The 21509-nt window shown below is 39.4% G+C and overlaps 1 protein-coding gene across 1 annotated transcript in view; it reads left to right on the top strand.

Annotated features, from left to right (window-relative positions):
- Positions 1 to 1988, top strand: part of LOC128691016 (putative inorganic phosphate cotransporter) — a 46352-nt gene extending 44364 nt beyond the window's left edge. The window contains exon 4 of the mRNA XM_070089265.1: positions 1653 to 1988. Within this exon, the coding sequence (XP_069945366.1) occupies positions 1653 to 1675 (23 nt within the window). The 3' untranslated portion in view covers positions 1676 to 1988. The remainder of the gene's footprint in view (positions 1 to 1652) is intronic.
- Positions 1989 to 21509: the final 19521 nt, after the last annotated feature.

The following is a 21509-nucleotide window of genomic DNA, read 5'->3' as shown; positions in this document are numbered from 1 at the left end:
TTATCGGCTTTCTGGCTGTTCTGTCAACTTCAAGGAGCCTTCTTTTAACAGTTGAAGAAACAACATTTACGCCAGCAAAACCAAATCTGTCTGTAGATATTTGCTGGTGTTCTTGGGATCCTTAGGATTATTTCTTATGATAACTTTGTCATCGTGAGTTGCTGTCTTGCCTTTTCTTCCACATCTTCCTTGACGCAGCGCTCCAGAGTCACCTCTTTTGACAATCCGACCAACAACTGACTTACCTAAGCTTAAAGTTCGGCGATCTGTCTGATTCTCAACTCACCATGTTTTCTAAGACTTGCAATACTTGCCCGCTTCCTAGGTGTAACATGCATCATGAATTTCAACAGTAATTGTGAACTGAAGAGTAGAATTTGGCGATACCACATTCACTCATGGAGCATGCATGCAGAAATACCCTTACAGAACAACAGCTTCTGTAGCACTGACGAGAGTCGCAGGGTAAAACCACACCTGGATGATTGCTAGAAGTCGACAGCAAACTCTTCTCAAAATTACCCAAACTACATTAAGCCGGAGACTAAGGCATATTGTGAAATACTCACAAAATTTACTTCTATCCAAGTTAATTTGCATAATATTCACTGCACTTACATATTCTCACGTTTCCTATAAACTCTCTTTAAACTTCATTTCCAAGGAAAAACTGTCTTAATAAAGAATCCAATCTCCCAGTGTGCCTTTGTTCTGTGAGACGATGAGAGCACTAAGTAACGTAAAGTAAGTTAGAGAGTGTGTAATGATTCAGTAAGTGTAATACTAATGTACATTAAGTCAGAGTTTTACACAATAATTTTTATAATATGGAGAAAAAAGACTAATAGTAAAATATATTAACTATGAAAGAGTTATAAATTAGACACATGTGCAATTCTTGGGTATCTTTATTGAGGAAACGTTTCGCCACACAGAGGCTTAATCAGTCCATACAAAGGAGAAACTTGAAGAACATGTCGGTTCTGTGAACCATTCATCTTCAATCCTGTCAGGCACTGCAACTTCTTTGGATCTTAATACTTGAGAATTCTTCACTTGCCTAACCCTTGGGCACGACCTACTTCCACATTGGACAAATGTGACACCACCTATGACTGCTGCACCTCTCCTGTCTACGGTTTATAAGCTGCTTCTCCGCTCATATGCCGTATTCTACTCAAGATTGATGGACTGACCACATCGACTCAAGGCTGAGGGACTGATTACCTCATTCTCCTCCTGTTCTTCAAGGTTCTCCTTTGTATGGACTGATGAAGCCACTGTGTGGCGAAACGTCTCCTCAATAAAGATACCCAAGAATTGCACATGTGTCTAATTTATCGACGTGTCGGTTCTGTGAACCATTCATCTATGAAAGAGTTCAATAATCTTCAAGAAATACAATAAGTCTAATAGTACGGAGCACTATTACGATGACTAGGGTAAATTAAGTCGAATTGTGGAATCAGAAATCTAATAGCAGAGTGAAATAAGAATAAAGGCATATATAATAAGTCAAATGTAAATTGTCAAAAAATAAATGAACACACTAAATGTAAAGCAAAGAACAATAAGCTTAGAAATTAATAACATCAAGTCTATTATTCAATGATGTCGTGTAATTCTAATGCCAAGATTACCTTGTTCTCCAGGTGATACCAAAGAGAGATATTGACCGTCAGTGGAACCTTCCTAAGATGATGTACAGATCTTCGTTTCAACTCATCAGTAAGATGTAGTGACAATGGCAAGACAAGGTTTTCTACACTTCTGCAGTAATCATTAAATATGCATAAGTTATCGTATTTTGCTCAGCAAAAGGCACATGTTAAACTGTCACTGCTGAGAATCTGTGAGTTGGAGAGACAGAGCAATTTCCAAACAGTGGTATTGCTTTATTTTATAGAGGTGATATATACAAGGTATAAGGAAGCAATGGTAACACGCATGTCATCGTACACAATTGAATAAGTAAATAGCTCATATATATATATATATATATATATATATATATATATATATATATATATATATATATATATATATATATATACTCATATATATATATATATATATATATATATATATATATATATATATATATATATATATATATATATATATATATATATATATATATATATATATATATATACATTGAAGCATATATGTGAACAGTATTTAGATAAGGGTAGGAAAGTTTTTATTGCATTTATGGATTTAGAAAAGGCATATGATAGAGTGGATAGAGGAGCAATGTGGCAGATGTTGCAAGTTTATGGAATAGGTGGTAAGTTACTAAATGCTGTAAAGAGCTTTTATGAGGATAGTGAGGCTCAGGTTAGGGTGTGTAGAAGAGAGGGAGACTACTTCCCGGTAAAAGTAGGTCTTAGACAGGGATGTGTAATGTCACCATGGTTGTTTAATATATTTATAGATGGGGTTGTAAAAGAAGTAAATGCTAGGGTGTTCGGGAGAGGGGTGGGATTAAAATATGGGGAATCAAATTCAAAATGGGAATTGACACAGTTACTTTTTGCTGATGATACTGTGCTTATGGGAGATTCTAAAGAAAAATTGCAAAGGTTAGTGGATGAGTTTGAGAATGTGTGTAAAGGTAGAAAGTTGAAAGTGAACATAGGAGTGAAAGTGAATAGGGTCAGTGACCATTGGAGCATGGGGCAAGTGTGCTCTAAAGTTCCTAATAGAGCTGGTTGAAAAGCTCATCATAGAAACAAAGGACCACAGGGCGAACAGCTTCCTCTTCCAGAGACTCAGTGTTGCGAGCCAGAGAGGAAATGCCTGCAGCATTCTGGGCACGCGGCCCACCGCCGGGGAGCTGGACGAAGTATTCGAGATGTAGCTCTGAGTTACCTATGTTGTTTTACTTTGTATCGTAGTTTTGTGAATGTTCTGTCAATGTATTTTGTCTTTAAATAATATATATATATATATATATATATATATATATATATATATATATATATATATATATATAAACACTGTTCTCTGGCTGAAGGAGACTCGAACCTACGAACCTTGGAAAAAGGTACGCAGTGCTATACCATTCTCACCTCACTGGACCAATACCTTGGCGTCCAGCTTGCGCTAGACTTTGATCCAAGGCAGCCAGCTTTCAGGGAGAAGGCTTACAGCTTTTCATTTAGCGCAAGCTTGACGCCAATATATTGGTCCAGTGTGGTGAGATTGGTATAGCACTGCATACCTTGTTCCAAGGTTCGTAGGTTCGAGTCTCCTTCAACCAAAGATCAGTGTTTGTATATATATATATATATATATATATATATATATATATATATATTGCTGGTTTCTTTTTCTGTCTCATAAACACGCTAGATAACAGGGATATCTTGCTACTCCTACTTACACTTTGGTCACACTTCACAGACACGCACATGCATATATATATATATACATACATCTAGGTTTTTCTCCTTTTTCTAAATAGCTCTTGTTCTTTTTTATTTCTTCTATTGTCCATGGGGAAGTGGAAAAGAATCTTTCCTCCGTAAGCCATGCGTGTCGTATGAGGCGACTAAAATGCCGGGAGCAATGGGCTAGTAACCCCTTCTCCTGTATACATTTACTAAAAATGAGAAGAAGAAAAACTTTATAAAACTGGGATGCTTAAATGTGCGTGGATGTAGTGCGGATGACAAGAAACAGATGATTGCTGATGTTATGAATGAAAAGAAGTTGGATGTCCTGGCTCTAAGCGAAACAAAGCTGAAGGGGGTAGGAGAGTTTCAGTGGGGGGAAATAAATGGGATTAAATCTGGAGTATCTGAGAGAGTTAGAGCAAAGGAAGGGGTAGCAGTAATGTTAAATGATCAGTTATGGAAGGAGAAAAGAGAATATGAATGTGTAAATTCAAGAATTATGTGGATTAAAGTAAAGGTTGGATGCGAGAAGTGGGTCATAATAAGCGTGTATGCACCTGGAGAAGAGAGGAATGCAGAGGAGAGAGAGAGATTTTGGGAGATGTTAAGTGAATGTATAGGAGCCTTTGAACCAAGTGAGAGAGTAATTGTGGTAGGGGACCTGAATGCTAAAGTGGGAGAAACTTTTAGAGAGGGTGTGGTAGGTAAGTTTGGGGTGCCAGGTGTAAATGATAATGGGAGCCCTTTGATTGAACTTTGTATAGAAAGGGGTTTAGTTATAGGTAATACATATTTTAAGAAAAAGAGGATAAATAAGTATACACGATATGATGTAGGGCGAAATGACAGTAGTTTGTTGGATTATGTATTGGTAGATAAAAGACTGTTGAGTAGACTTCAGGATGTACATGTTTATAGAGGGGCCACAGATATATCAGATCACTTTCTAGTTGTAGCTACACTGAGAGTAAAAGGTAGATGGGATACAAGGAGAATAGAAGCATCAGGGAAGAGAGAGGTGAAGGTTTATAAACTAAAAGAGGAGGCAGTTAGGGTAAGATATAAACAGCTATTGGAGGATAGATGGGCTAATGAGAGCATAGGCAATGGGGTCGAAGAGGTATGGGGTAGGTTTAAAAATGTAGTGTTAGAGTGTTCAGCAGAAGTTTGTGGTTACAGGAAAGTGGGTGCTGGAGGGAAGAGGAGCGATTGGTGGAATGATGATGTAAAGAGAGTAGTAAGGGAGAAAAAGTTAGCATATGAGAAGTTTTTACAAAGTAGAAGTGATGCAAGGAGGGAAGAGTATATGGAGAAAAAGAGAGAGGTTAAGAGAGTGGTGAAGCAATGTAAAAAGAGAGCAAATGAGAGAGTGGGTGAGATGTTATCAACAAATTTTGTTGAAAATAAGAAAAAGTTTTGGAGTGAGATTAACAAGTTAAGAAAGCCTAGAGAACAAATGGATTTGTCAGTTAAAAATAGGAGAGGAGAGTTATTAAATGGAGAGTTAGAGGTATTGGGAAGATGGAGGGAATATTTTGAGGAATTGTTAAATGTTGATGAAGATAGGGAAGCTGTGATTTCGTGTATAGGGCAAGGAGGAATAACATCTTGTAGGAGTGAGGAAGAGCCAGTTGTGAGTGTGGGGGAAGTTCGTGAGGCAGTAGGTAAAATGAAAGGGGGTAAGGCAGCCGGGATTGATGGGATAAAGATAGAAATGTTAAAAGCAGGTGGGGATATAGTTTTGGAGTGGTTGGTGCAATTATTTAATAAATGTATGGAAGAGGGTAAGGTACCTAGGGATTGGCAGAGAGCATGCATAGTTCCTTTGTATAAAGGCAAAGGGGATAAAAGAGAGTGCAAAAATTATAGGGGGATAAGTCTGTTGAGTGTACCTGGTAAAGTGTATGGTAGAGTTATAATTGAAAGAATTAAGAGTAAGACGGAGAATAGGATAGCAGATGAACAAGGAGGCTTTAGGAAATGTAGGGGGTGTGTGGACCAGGTGTTTACAGTGAAACATATAAGTGAACAGTATTTAGATAAGGCTAAAGAGGTCTTTGTGGCATTTATGGATTTGGAAAAGGCGTATGACAGGGTGGATAGGGGGGCAATGTGGCAGATGTTGCAAGTGTATGGTGTAGGAGGTAGGTTACTGAAAGCAGTGAAGAGTTTTTACGAGGATAGTGAGGCTCAAGTTAGAGTATGTAGGAAAGAGGGAAATTTTTTCCCAGTAAAAGTAGGCCTTAGACAAGGATGTGTGATGTCACCGTGGTTGTTTAATATATTTATAGATGGGGTTGTAAGAGAAGTAAATGCGAGGGTCTTGGCAAGAGGCGTGGAGTTAAAAGATAAAGAATCACACACAAAGTGGGAGTTGTCACAGCTGCTCTTTGCTGATGACACTGTGCTCTTGGGAGATTCTGAAGAGAAGCTGCAGAGATTGGTGGATGAATTTGGTAGGGTGTGCAAAAGAAGAAAATTAAAGGTGAATACAGGAAAGAGTAAGGTTATGAGGATAACAAAAAGATTAGGTGATGAAAGATTGAATATCAGATTGGAGGGAGAGAGTATGGAGGAGGTGAACGTATTCAGATATTTGGGAGTGGACGTGTCAGCGGATGGGTCTATGAAAGATGAGGTGAATCATAGAATTGATGAGGGAAAAAGAGTGAGTGGTGCACTTAGGAGTCTGTGGAGACAAAGAACTTTGTCCTTGGAGGCAAAGAGGGGAATGTATGAGAGTATAGTTTTACCAACGCTCTTATATGGGTGTGAAGCGTGGGTGATGAATGTTGCAGCGAGGAGAAGGCTGGAGGCAGTGGAGATGTCATGTCTGAGGGCAATGTGTGGTGTGAATATAATGCAGAGAATTCGTAGTTTGGAAGTTAGGAGGAGGTGCGGGATTACCAAAACTGTTGTCCAGAGGGCTGAGGAAGGGTTGTTGAGGTGGTTCGGACATGTAGAGAGAATGGAGCGAAACAGAATGACTTCAAGAGTGTATCAGTCTGTAGTGGAAGGAAGGCGGGGTAGGGGTCGGCCTAGGAAGGGTTGGAGGGAGGGGGTAAAGGAGGTTTTGTGTGCGAGGTGCTTGGACTTCCAGCAGGCATGCGTGAGCGTGTTTGATAGGAGTGAATGGAGACAAATGGTTTTTAATACTTGACGTGCTGTTGGAGTGTGAGCAAAGTAACATTTATGAAGGGATTCAGGGAAACCGGCAGGCCGGACTTGAGTCCTGGAGATGGGAAGTACAGTGCCTGCACTCTGAAGGAGGGGTGTTAATGTTGCAGTTTAAAAACTGTAGTGTAAAGCACCCTTCTGGCAAGACAGTGATGGAGTGAATGATGGTGAAAGTTTTTCTTTTTCGGGCCACCCTGCCTTGGTGGGAATCGGCCAGTGTGATAATAAAATAAATATATATATATATATATATATTATCTATTATCACACTGGTTGATTCCCACCAAGGCAGGGTGGCCCGAAAAAGAAAAACTTTCACCATCATTCACTCCATCACTGTCTTTCCAGAAGGGTGCTTTACACTACAGTTTTTAAACTGCAACATTAACACCCCTCCTTCAGAGTGCAGGCACTGTACTTCCCATCTCCAGGACTCAAGTCCGGCCTGCCGGTTTCCCTGAACCCCTTCATAAATGTTACTTTGCTCACACTCCAACAGCACGTCAAGTATTAAAAACCATTTGTCTCCATTCACTCCTATCAAACACGCTCACGCACACCTGCTGGAAGTCCAAGCCCCTCGCACACAAAACCTCCTTTACCCCCTCCCTCTAACCTTTCCTAGGCCGACCCCTACCCCGCCTTCCTTCCACTACAGACTGATACACTCTTGAAGTCATTCTGTTTCGCTCCATTTTCTCTACATGTCCGAACCACCTCAACAACACTTCTTCAGCCCTCTGGACAACAGTTTTGGTAATCACGCACCTCCTCCAAACTTCCAAACTACGAATTCTCTGCATTATATTCACACCACACATTGCCCTCAGACATGACATCTCCACTGCCTCCAGCCTTCTATTCGCTTCAACATTCATCACCCATGCTTCACACCCATATAAGAGCGTTGTTAAAACTATACTCTCATACATTCCCAGGAAGGAAAAAAAAATGTAGGATGTCTGTGAGGATGTATAAGCCTTAGTAGATAACGTCTCGGGAAGAGTTTTTAGAAGAGTATGAAGCAGTTTTTTAAAATTTAACCAAGTAGTTTTTAGTATTTGATGTATTATTGGGACAAAGTTCCAAGGACAAAGTTCTTTGTCTCCACAGACTCCTAAGTGCACCACTAACCCTTTTGCCCTCATCAATTCTATGATTCATCTCATCTTTCATAGACCCATCCTCTGACACGTCCACTCCCAAATATCTGAATACATTCACCTCCTCCATACTCTCTCCCTCCAATCTGATATTCAATCTTTCATCACCTAATCTTTTTGTTATCCTCATAACCTTACTCATTCCTGTATTCACTTTTAATTTTCTTCTTTTGCATACCCTACCAAATTCATCCACCAATCTCTGCAACTTCTCTTCAGAATCTCCCAAGACAACAGTGTCATCAGCAAAGAGCAACTGTGACAACTCCCGCTTTGTGTGCAATTCTTTATCTTTTAACTCCACGCCTCTTGCCAAGACCCTCGCAATTACTCTCTTACAACCCCATCTATAAATATATTAAACAACCACGGTGACATCACACATCCTTGTCTAAGGCCTACTTTTATTGGGAAATAATTTCCCTCTTTCCTACATACTCTAACTTGAGCCTCACTCTCCTCGTAAAAACTCTTCACTGCTTTCAGTAACCTACCTACTATACCATTCACCTGTAACATCTGCCACATTGCCCCCCTATCCACCTTTTCACACGCCTTTTCCAAATCCATAAATGCCACAAAGACCTCTTTAGCTTTATCTAAAAACTGTTCACTTATATGTTTCACTGTAAACACCTGGTCCACACATCCCCTACCTTTTCTAAAGCCTCCTTGTTCATCTGCTATCCTATTCTCCGTCTTACTCTTAATTCTTTCAATAATAACTCTACCATACACTTTACCAGGTATACTCAACAGACTTATCCCCCTATAATTTTTGCACTCTCTTTTGTCCCCTTTGCCTTTATGCAAAGGAACTATGCATGCTCTCTGCCAATCCCTAGGTACCTTACCCTCATCCATACATTTAATAAATAATTGCACCAACCACTCCAAAGCTACATCCCCACCTGCTTTTAACATTTCTATCTTTATCCCATCAATCCCGGCTGCCTTACCCCCTTTCATTTTACCTACTGCCTCACGAATTTCCCCCACACTCACAACTGGCTCTTCCTCACTCCTACAAGATGTTATTCCTCCTTGCCATATATATATATATATATATGTATATATATATATATATATATATATATATATATATATATATATATATATATATATATATATATATATATATATATATATATATATATATATATATGTCGTGCCGAATAGGCAGGACTTGTTATCTTGGCTTAAATAGCAACGCTCATCTTGCCATATAGGACAAGTGAAAATTTGTGTATGCAATAATTCCGCCCAAATCATTCTGAACCTAACGAAAAAAATATATTTCATTGTCTTTGTTTATTATTAAATCACTGTAAACAAATCTAAAATATATTTAGTTGGGTTAGGCTAAAATAAATTGAGCTTGTTATAATAAGGTTAGGTAAGTTTTCTAGGATTCTTTTGGTGCAAAATTAAAAATTGTTACGTTAACATTAATGAAAAAAATATATCTTTAAACATATAGGAGAAAATTTCGGAGAGGACTTAATTTTAAATGAGTTCTTGCTAATTGACCAGTTTTACATATTCGGCACGACATATATATATATATATATATATATATATATATATATATATATATATATATATATATATATATATATATATATATATATATATATATATATATATATATGCAATAAGATCACAGTAAACAGGTGATTTCAGAATATGCAAAACAACCACATTGAAAGAATAGAGAAATTCCAAGTGCTTTCGTGACTACTCACATTGTCAAGGAACAATTGACAATGTGAGTTTGTCACGAAAGCGCTTGGAATTTCCCTATTCTTTCAATGTGGTTGTTTTGCATATATATATATATATATATATATATATATATATATATATATATATATATATATATATATATATATATATATATATATATATATATATATATATATATATATACATATATATCTTAAACTGTCCAAACGTAGATCAACGTTTTAATTTTCAATCCTTCAAATTTGGCACAATAGATTTGAGTAGCGTGGGCATGAAAGAATGGCTCTGTGCGCACTATTAAAAAAATCTGGGCGCTCTTAGTACCTTGTGGGAGCACCAGTTCAACTGAGCCAGCTACAGCAAACAGCATGGCAAACACCAGGGATTCACTGATGCCATGTCACATTAACACTCCAGTTTTAAGAGGAAAGTAAAAATAGGTTAGATAAATACATGAGTGAATGTGGGTGGATGTGAGTTGGACCTGACTAGCTTGTGCTAGTCAATGGATGTGACGTGACTAGGTGGGTCATTTGTCTAAGACGGGGTGAAGAGTGTGACATGTACCTTCCTTGCATGGGCCAGTAGGCCTGCTGCAGTGTTTCTTCTTTCTTATGTTCTTGTGTATTCGGCAGGCTGGCCGGCTGGCTTTCTTTGGCTGTCTCTCTGTCTTTATCTCTCTGTCTATATCTCTGTCTATATCTCTATCTATATCTCTATCTGTATATCTCTATGTATACCTCTATATGTATCTCTGTTTATCTATATCTGTCTCAAATGTACACTTATGTACAGTTATTATACATAGTGTAAATTACCTAGGATAATCCAAAAATTAAAGGCACAGATAGACAGATAGATAGATAGATATATAGATAGATAGATAGATAGATAGATAGATAGATAGATAGATAGATAGATAGATGGATAGAAAGATAGATAGACAGACAGATAGACAGAAAAATGTTTGTGCGTATCAGTGAAAACAAATAAAGCCAGGGTTCCCCCGAGCACCCATTTATCAAATGTCACCGAGCTGATGACAGATGTCATAACATGATTCTTCAAGATGTTTGATATCCTATACTCCAGGCAGACAGAAAGATATATAAACAGAGACAGGCTGACAGACAGGCAGACAGATAGACAGCCAGAGACAGATAGATAGACAGGCAGATAGACAGACAGACAGGCAGACAGACAGACAGATAGACAGACAGATAAATAGACAGAGAGACAAGACATGTTTGTGTGTAACAGTGATAACATATACAGCGAGGGTCAGCTGGAGCAGTGGGCATTTATCAAAAGTCACTGAGCTGTCAACAGTATGGGGATGCATGTCATAACAACATGCAAAAAAAAAAAAAAAATGCTTCAAGGTATACGCCAGGGTATCTAAAACATTGCTGGGACCTATAAATATTTTGTATATATTTCTAGACAATAGTAAATAACCCAGGCAGGTGTAAATGTTCACCTGTCAATGTGATTGTGACTATTTGAGCACTATTTCACTACCTAATATTAGTTTCAGAACAAAGATTGGCTATGAAATTACAAGAACTATTATAAATTGTAATTATGAGAACATAAAAAAATATATAAATTAAAACAAAAACGAGAAAAAAAAAGGTATATCGACAACACTTCTGCAAGTGCCAAGAGTCGATGTTTCTGACAGTTGAGCGTCCAGAACCAACTTCACGGTCATATATCTCGGTAAGTACTGACCCTAAATAGTTTTTTTTAATTCTATAACATAAAAAAATGTGCTCTTCATTTTAAAATAAAAAAAAAACTACTTTTTTTTTATTTATTTTTTAAAATATTCGGAGTGCCACTCGAAAGAACGTCAATATACGTTTGGACAGTGAAGCAGCTGCCCACGCAGCACGAGTATATATCAAAAACATGTCCTATGAAAAAGCCTTGGTCAAATTGGACTTTGCCAATGCTTTCAACTCAGTCAGAAGGGATGCTGCTCTCCAAGCAGTTTATAGAAACTTCCCTTCCCTTTATCCCTTCATAGAATCGTGTTATAGTGTGACTTCCAAACTATTGTTTGGGGACCATGAAATTGACTCGTGTGAGGGCGTGCAACAGGGGGACCCTCTCGCTCCCTTTCTATTTTGTTTGGTCATCAAGGAAGTCACGGAGGCACTCTCCAGCGAGCTCAGTATCTGGTTCCTGGACGACGGTACCCTAGCTGGCACAACAGAATCTCTCCTGGAGGACATCAGTAAAATTAAAGACATGGGAGAAAGCCTGGGCCTTTCTTTAAACCCCACCAAATGTGAAATAGTTTCTACCAATCAACAGTTGATCCAGAATATTAGTACCGTTTTACCAGGAGCACGAGCCATTGATCCAGCCAATAGCACTCTCCTCGGTGGTCCTCTTAGGTCCAATGCCATCGATCTGATCCTAGGAAAAAAAGTCTCAGACCTCCGGACGATGGAAAGCAGGATGAAAGACATTGACACACACGATGCCTTCTACCTACTCACCAGGTGCCTGTCAACCCCAAAACTTACCTATTTTCTGAGATGCTCCCCAGCCTTCAGCAGTCCAAAACTCAAGGAATATGACTCTCTCCTGAAGGCCATGCTAGAGAGTGTATTGAATCTTTCCCTTGACGATGGACAGTGGTTGCAAGCCTCACTTCCGGTCAGGCTTGGAGGGCTAGGAGTACGCAGATCCTCCCAGATTGCTCTACCAGCTTTCTTATCCTCTTCCATTGCATCAAACGAGTTGATAAGACAAATTCTTCCTGACACCCTCAGTGACTCAGCAGGAATAGAAGACCCTAGCTATGTCAGTGCCATCACCGAATGGGAGACTCTTGCTGCTCCAGCACCAAACCCTAGTGCAGCACTGGCTCACAAACAGTCAAGCTGGGATAGCCCAATTGCTGAAAAGGTGCTTGCCAACATGCTCAGGGCTGCAACATCAGATAGGGAGATTGCCCGTCTCCAGGCTGTGAGTGCACCTCACTCCGGGGACTTCCTCCAAACAGTTCCCATATCGGCAATGGGAACGCGACTCGACCCTAAGACCCTGCGTATTGCAGTGGCTCTGCGCCTTGCTGCCCCAATTCACACAGAATATATGTGCATTTGCGGCGAAGTGCAAGCAGACCAATACGGTCTACATGGTCTTAACTGTTCCAAAACCAAGGGCTGGCATGCAAGACACAATGAGGTCAACGACATCATTAAGAGAACCCTTGCTACAGCTGGATGCCCTGCCGAGAGGGAGCCACGATCACTTGCAGCAAACAATACCCACAACCCAGCACACCGCCCCGACGGGATCACCATCTATCCTTGGAAGAATGGCAAGCTCATAGCATGGGACTATACCTGTGTGTCCACACTGGCTGACACCTATATCCATCACAGTGTGGGGCGACAGGGAGGAGCTGCTGACCACAGGGAGGAGTACAAGATCAGGAAGTACAGGGACATTAGCCAACAGTATCAATTTGTCCCAGTGGGATCAGAGACCTTGGGATCATGGGGAAAAAATGCCACACGTTTCCTTAAAGAATTGGGTTCCAGACTCATCGACACCACCAGGGACCCAAGGGCAGCCACTTTCATGTTCCAGCGCCTCAGCGTCGCCATCCAGAGGGGAAATGCTTGCTGCATACTTGGCTCACGTCCAGCCTTGGAGGAGCTGGAGGAAATTCATCATCTTTGATACTTTGTGCCATTGTATTCATGTTTATGTTTTTTCTGTAAATGTATTTTTTTATTAATAAATGTTCACATAGGATATATATATATATATATATATATATATATATATATATATATATATATATATATATATATTTATATATGTATGTCGTGCCGAATAGGCAGAACTTGCCATCTTGGCTTAAATAGCAACGCTCATCTTGCCATATAGGACAAGTGAAAATTTGTGTATGCAATAATTTCGCCAAAATCATTCTGAGCCTAACGAAAAAATTATATTTGATTGTGTTTGTTTAGTATTAAATTATTGTAAACAAATCTAAAATATATTTAGTTGGGTTAGGCTAAAATAAATTGTTCTTGTTATAATAAGGTTAGGTAAGTTTTCTAAGTTCCTTTTGGTGCAAAATTATAAATTTTTACATTAACATTAATGAAAAACATATATCTTTAAACGTATCAGACAAAATTTTAGAAAGGACTTAATTTTAAATGAGTTCTTGCTAATTGACCAGTTTTACATATTCGGCACGACATATATATATATATATATCTATATATATATATATATATATATATATATATATATATATATATATATATATATATATATATATATATATATATATATATATATATTTATATATATACAAAACAGCCACTGTGAAAGAATAGTGGAATTCCATGCACTTTCATGACTTTTCACATTATCAAAGAACTATAAAACAACACATCAATGGCAGGCATATGAAGGGTCGAGACCACTCCTCACTATCACATCCCACAACAAAGCAACACTTGACGTGCGATGACACCCGACTCATAAGAAAAGAGGAACACTGCTGCGTGCCTGTTGGCCCAACTAGGCAGGTCCTTCATGACAGTCCACTAACAAAATGTTTCCCCAACCCTAGTACTGTACCCAAGATTTAAGATTTATTATTTGCCCAATGTATTATTAAATTTTTCCCAAATTTTGTTAATTATAATGAATCTAATTTATATAAAAAAAAGGAAATATTCATATTATTTTCAAAACTGCTTCTTATGATACATGATTCAGTTATATTCCTGTCGACCATGGACTTGCTTGATGCAACTTTCTCAACTTTTGAAAATCAATTGGACGGTTAAAATTTCTCATATGAATAAATAGAGCATTGGAATCTTGTCCAGTTCTAATGCTATATTTATGTTGTTTCAATCTTAGAAACTTTTACCAGTTTGACCACTTTATCGCAAATTTTACAAGGAATCTTACAGACACATCTGTCAGCATTTTGGGAGGAATTCTTTATCAAAAGTTTTTTTTTACTGTATCAAGATTTGTAAATACAACTTCGATATTAAAAGTCTTAGGAAGAAAAGGTATATCAACCAAGTTTTCATGGTAAGGGAGAACCAACATATTTTTTGGTTGAATAAGGTTGGTTGTCCCTTTCTGGATTGCAAAAAGTATTTCCAGCAATTTTAAAAGACTTATCATTTACGTTTCTTGGGTATTTCAGATCGTTAGCTATTTCACAAATTTTGGATATTTCTTCATCTATGAACTCTGGACTACAAATACGTAAAGCTCTCAAAAACATTGATGAGAAAACCGACAGTTTAACTCTGTCTTGATGTGAAGAATAATACTGTACATAGGAACAGTTATTTGTAGGTTTTCCGTAAATTTTAAATTTGAATTCATTATTACTCTTAATAATTAAAACGTCTAGAAAAGGCAATGAGTTATTTTCCTCAAACTCAACAGTAAAGTTTATAGAATGGGCTAAGCTATTTAATTTAACAAGGAAATAGTTTATATCTACATTCTTAGGCATAAGACACAATATATCATCAACATATCTGAACCCTTTAGCTCTATTATGGAGGATTGTGTTAAGCAGCCTTGATTCAAAAAATTCCATGTATAGATTACTAATAACAGGTGAAAGAGGATTTCCTATTGCTATACCAAATTTCTGAGTGTAAAACTTATCATTAAATACAAATTTTGCATCAACAATGCAAAGTTTATTAAGTTTAATGATAGTAGGAACTGGCAATGGTAAATCATAATTAACAAGTTCTTCAGATAAGAAACTTAATAAATCATCAACTGGAACTTTTGTAAACAAGGAAGTAACATCAAAACTAACCATGTTAAAATCTAACACAAAGTGGGAGCACAACTGATCTTTGCTGATGACACTGTGCTTTTGGGAGATTCTGAAGAGAAATTGCAGAGGTTTGTTGATGAGTTTGGTAGGGTATGTAAAAGATGGAAATTAAAAGTGAATATAGTAAAGAGTAAGGTGATGAAGGTAACGAAAAATTTAGGTAATGGAAGATTGGATATCAGATTTGAGGGAGAGAGTATGGAGGACACGAATGTATTCAGGTATTTGGGAGTGGATGTGTCAGCAGATGAGTCTATGAAAGAAGAGGTGAATGATAGTATTCACGAAGGTAAAAAGACGAGTAGTGCACTGAGGAGTCTGTGAAGACAAAGAACTTTATCCATAAAAGCAAAGAGGGGAATGTATGAGAGTATAATTATACCAATGCCCTTGTATGAGTGTGAGGCATGGGTGGTAAATGTTGCACAAGGAGAAGGCTGGAGGCAGTGGAGATGTCATGTCTGAGGGCAATGTGTGGTGTGAATATAATGCAGAGAATCCATAGTTTGGAGATTAGGAGGAGATACAGGATTACCAAAACTGTTATCCAGAGTGTTGAGAAGAGGTTATTGAGATTGTTTGAATATGTATTGAGGTTGGAACGAAATAGAATCACTTCGAGAGTGAATAAATCTGTAGTGGATGGAAGGCGGGGTAGGTGTCGGCCTAGAAAAAATTGGAAGGAGGGGGTAAAGGAGGTTTTGCATACGAGAAGTTTGGACTTCCAGCAAGCGTGCATGAGCGTGTTAGATTAGATTGGAGCAATTGGAGACAAGTGTTTTTTAGGACTTGACATGCTGTTGGAGTGTAAGCAAGGTAATATTTATGAAGGGATGCAAGGAAATTGGCAGGCCGGATTTGATTCCTGGAGATGGGAAGTAGAGTGCCAGCACTCCGAAGGGGTGGCAAGAAAGTGAAGGAGTGAATGATGAAAGTTTTTCTTTTTCTGGCCACCCTGCCTTGGTGTTAATAAAATAAAATAAGATAATATATATATATATATATATATATATATATATATATATATATATATATATATATATATATATATATATATATATATATATATATATATATATATATTTAGCAATGAAACCACGAAACAAGTGATACTGAATCATTTACCAAACTGCGGCAGGCCAGGGTTCGACCCCACGACACACTATCCTGCCTCAAGAGGCACCACAACGTAGGTGCCTCCTTATCCACTCTGCCATCGATACTTCAAATAACATGAGCCTATCGAAAGGCTTGTTTCATGTTGCGAGGACACTCGTGGCAATGGATGCTCAAGGATTAATTTCGGCCTCCTGTTGTTTGAATACCCGCCTCAACAGTGGAGCGGATAAGGTGACACATACGTTGCGTTGTCTCTTGAGGTGGGACAATGTTTCGTGGGGTCGAACCCAAAGCCGTTGTTCACGTGGCATCTGCCAGGTGTGCCACAGGGAATGTGCACTCAATCCCTCAAGTGGAATCAGGAATAATGTAAATTAGATTAGTTCATTTCAGACCCCTGATAAATACGCTTATAAAAGAACTTAGAAAAATACACTTACATAACTGATTGAGTTGGGAGCAGTTCGATATTTGAGGTTCCACTGTATATATAAAATATGAAATAACTTTTAAGAACACTTGAAATTTTGGAGTTTCCAGACACAAATGGAGAGATGTGGTGCTTACGGAGCTCATGGAGAATGTAAACAAACAGGGTGGGGTGCGGTGACCGTATTAGAAAGTCAGGTGGTGGGGGGGAGCCGTATAGAGAGTTTAGGTCATAATTTGAAATGACCGTATTAACGAATTAGTGGCAACATCCGTGCACACAATGGATGTCTAGGCTCCAGGAGAGCTCCAAATGGGAATAACCAACAGCGCCTCCCAGCAGACAGAGCTGACAGCTACCCTGACTTCACCTCTACAGAGGACCTAAAATCTGCAATCAAATTTACATCCACCAGGACATTGACACACATCCCCAAAGCAGCTCGCCATCAAGCTGCTAGCAAATTCACTGACCTCCAGAAGAAAGTCAACGATGCTCCTGGAAACAACGGATCCTGGCACAACCTACTGCTTTCTGGCAATACCTGTTTGGCTGTTCCACCAAGGAGGGACAAGTCACTAGCAACATATGTTATAAGGGCAATAAATGCATTCCCCAGGGATGACAACCTTTCCCGGGCAAATGCCAACAACAGGACACCTGACGCCTCAAAAATCAGAGCCTAAATTAGCAAAAAAATAGAAGAGGGAGCACTGAGACTTATAACCAGTGAGGATACCATCTCTCTTAAGGACGTCAGTAAGGCACAAGCTCTGATGGACAAACATCCACTCAGGGTTCCCAGTACCAACATTGACCTCCCTGACATTGCAGCAGCAGAAGAAAATTTAACCTTACAGGATGCTGATGTGTATAAAGCTGCTGTCTTTTCCACAGAGCTCAGATGTCGGTTTCACCGGTTTAAGGCCACAATACTTAAAACAGATGCTCAGTCCAGCACTTGGTGATGTTTCAGAGAGGTTGCTGTCTGAATTCATCAAATTTTCCAACCTGTGCCTGGCTAGCAGTGTCCCAGAGGTCATTAGACCCCTTTTCTTTGGTGCCTCATTGTGTGTCCTCCGGAAAAAGGATGGAGGAGTCAAGCCCATTGCAGTGGGCAACACCCTTCGGCGCCTAGTCGCCAAGGCTGCAGTAAGAATGGTGAGTCAAGAGGCTACTGCAATGTTGAAACCAACTCAGCTCGGTTTTGGTGTTCAACAAGGCTGTGAAGCAGCTGCCCATGCAGCACGAGTATACATCAACAACATGTCTGATAAAAAAGCCTTGATCAAATTGGCTTTGCTAACGCTTTCAACTTAGAAGGGATGCTGCTCTCCAAGCAGTTTCTAGACACTTCCCTTCTCTCTAGCCCTTCATAGAATCGTGATATAGTGTGACTTCTAAACTGTTGTTTAGGGACCATGAAATTGATTCGAGTGAGGGGTGTGCAACAGGGGGACAATCTCGCCCTCTTTCTATTCTGTTTGGTTATCAAGAAAGTCACAGGAATACTCTTCATAGAGGAAATCAGAATGGTCTTAATTGTTCCAAAACCAAGGATTGGCATGCAAGACACAATGAGGTCAACGACATCATAAAAAGAACCCTCTCTACAGCTGGATGCCCAGCTGAGAGGGAGCCCCGATCACTAGCAGTGAACAATATCCACAACCCAGCAAACTGCCCCGATGGGATCACCGTTAACCCATGGAAGAATAGCAAGCTCTAAGTATGGGATTATACATGTGTGTCCACACAGGGAGGAGCTGCTGATCACAGGGAGGAGTACAAGATCGGCAAGTAGAGGGACATAAGCCAACAATAGCAATTTGTCCCAGTGAGATCAGAGACCTTGGGATCATGGGGAAAAAATGCCACACATTTCCTTAAAGAACTGGGTTCCAAACTCATCGAGACCATCAGGGACCCAAGAACAGCCACTTTCATGCTCCAGCATCAGTGTGGCCATCCAGAGGGGAAATGCATGCTGCACACATAACCTTTGATACTTGTACCAATGTATTCGTGTTTGTGTTTTTTACCACCCTCTGCATAAAAATGCAGAGGGTGGTAGAAGAAGAAAATATTCATACAGCTCAGGAGAGAACATTGAGTTTTCCCTGAGGTACGTTTATTGTCTTCTCTGAGGATGAGGGTCCCCAGTATAGTTCTATAGGTAGTATATATATACATACATATATATCAAAAATCAAAAACAAATTATGATATCTCAGAAAGATAAACATCATTTTGTAAAATAATCTTTCCTTTATGTTGTCTGTGAATTTCATTGCATTCCTGCTATTATTAACGACAGTATAGCAATATATATGTGAATAACCTACTTCCCAGATAATCCGCGAAACAGCCGGCCCACCGATTTTTTTTTTTCGAGAAAATAGCCCGGTGGCCTGGTGGCTAAAGCTTATGCTTCACACACGGAGGGCCCGGGTTCGATTCCCGGCAGGTGGAAACATTTCGACACGTTTCCTTACACCTGTTGTCCTGTTCACCTAGCAGCAAATAGGTACCTGGGTGTTAGTCGACTGGTGTGGGTCGCATCCTGGGTGACAAGATTAAGGACCCCAATGGAAATTAGTTAGTCAGTCCTCGATGACGCACTGACTTTCTTGGATTATCCTGGGTGGCTAACCCTCCGGGGTTAAAAATCCGAACGAAATCTTATCTTATCTTATCTTACGAGTGTATATCATAGTTACCCATATCCATTTTCTTTAATGTAAGCACCATGGATGTGAAAGAAGGAGAATGGAAGCCCATCCCTAACAATGGGAATCTTATATTCCCGTGGGAACGCTCAAGGAATATACCATATATTATTCATTCTGGAGTATTTACCATATTTCTTTTTTATTTATATTGTTTATTATGTCATATTAGATCAATTGTGATAAACAAATAAGCCGAAGAAGCTACAATAACGTTATATTGAAGCATATTCCCCAGCCATCCAGAGACTGGAATTTTCCATGACGTCAGCAAAATTTTCCCAGGAGGTTCCTGGTTGGCTAACCAAACCATACCCCCGGCTGGGATTGAACCCGCGGTAAGTCTACGGATAAATCCCACCCACTGTATTATGATGCCAAATCGTCAATTATTATCTTATTTATTTATTTATTTATTTATTTGTGTGGAAATTTATTTGGTCCAAATAGTTCCACAGCTCAGATCCAGCATGGCCGTCGGGTCGGCTGAGCCGGGCGGCCCTTAAACCCTCCCAAACAAGGCATTCTCTGGTTGGCGGTTGTTGGTAAGCTTATTTAATTTATAGATTTACTCTTCAGGGAAGGAGTAGGTAGTTTTACTGGTAGTATACTAATATTAGGTTTACTAAGGCATCTGTAGATAATGATAAAGTAGACCTAAGACCTTAACATAGGTAGTAATAGGCCGATAATGTAGGCAAACACTAGGATAAGTTAGCTAGGGAGAACTGGCAGCCCTAGTTTGAACGAAGAGACGAGGGTCTGGAAGGGAGACCAGCTCGCTCTTCTTACGACAGACACCAACTGGACAAGACGTGCCGTGATCAGCAGACGGCGCCCCCACGTGTCTTCACATCTGAGACCTGGGGAAATCTGGTAGAGGCACCTCGATGTACCGTAGATGACCTCCTCCATCAGCCCATACAGTAAGACAAGATCTTCACTTTTTTCCCGTGGGTTCTGGCCAGTGTCTTGGGAGATTGTGAGTGAGTTTTAACTGTGGGTCCGGTGTGCAACAGAGAGAGCATGCCCAGTAAGTACCAGTGTCTCAGAGCCGTCTGAAGCTAGTGTCTGAGTCTGCATAGTTATACTAGGGGATACATACCCTCTTGGATATAGGAATTTCTGAGGTGCAGGCAGGACACTAATTACGATTGAATATTGCAGGAATTAATGCTCCCGGTTGCACGTGGTTTCTGAGGGGAAGTCCAAAGGGGCTAAAGCTAGGCTTAGGAAGTTGAAGATCAGGATATATGCTGCAACACCAAGTAAGTTAGTCCTTTATACGTGCATGCAGGCGAGGTTTCTTGCAATACCAATCATTTGTGAAAATCTGTCCTATAAGCCACTTGTGAGGCTGAGGTACCCACCTCAGAGCTCGGTGTCAACAGAGTTTGCCAGGGTAGGCGACTCACTTGGAGGCAGTCCACACAAATTTTCACAAAAGTGGTCCTTCGAAAACCGTGATGTGGAATAGCTAGGTTAAGCTATCATAGCTAGGCCACAGTTAGAAACCAGTTTTTACAGAGTTAGGTTTAGGAACCAGTTTAAAAAAGTTAGGTTAAGTTAGCACACCTAGGTCAAAGTTACACAGAGGCTAGGCCAAGCTGACTATACACAGAAGTTGTTATTTGCAGTAATTTACAGGCAGGCCAGGTAGGCTAGAGAAGCTTGTGAATTTAATTATTTACAGTGATTACAAGTAATCCAGAGTAGGAGACTTGTGTGTTGATTACTTACAGTGGATTTGCAAGGTAGCCACAGTTAGGCTAGGCTTGTGCAAATTTTACAAAGGTTATAGTAGCTAGGACAGATTTAACCTAGTTATTATTTACAGGGAGTTATAAAGCCAGGTTTAAGTTATAGCACACTAGC

The sequence above is a fragment of the Cherax quadricarinatus genome, chromosome 27 (assembly GCF_038502225.1).
Source record: "Cherax quadricarinatus isolate ZL_2023a chromosome 27, ASM3850222v1, whole genome shotgun sequence".
In the NCBI taxonomy this organism is placed as follows: Eukaryota; Metazoa; Arthropoda; class Malacostraca; order Decapoda; family Parastacidae; genus Cherax; species Cherax quadricarinatus.
The sequence above is the reverse complement of the archived record's forward strand: the minus strand, read 5'-3'. Positions and strand labels throughout refer to the sequence as shown.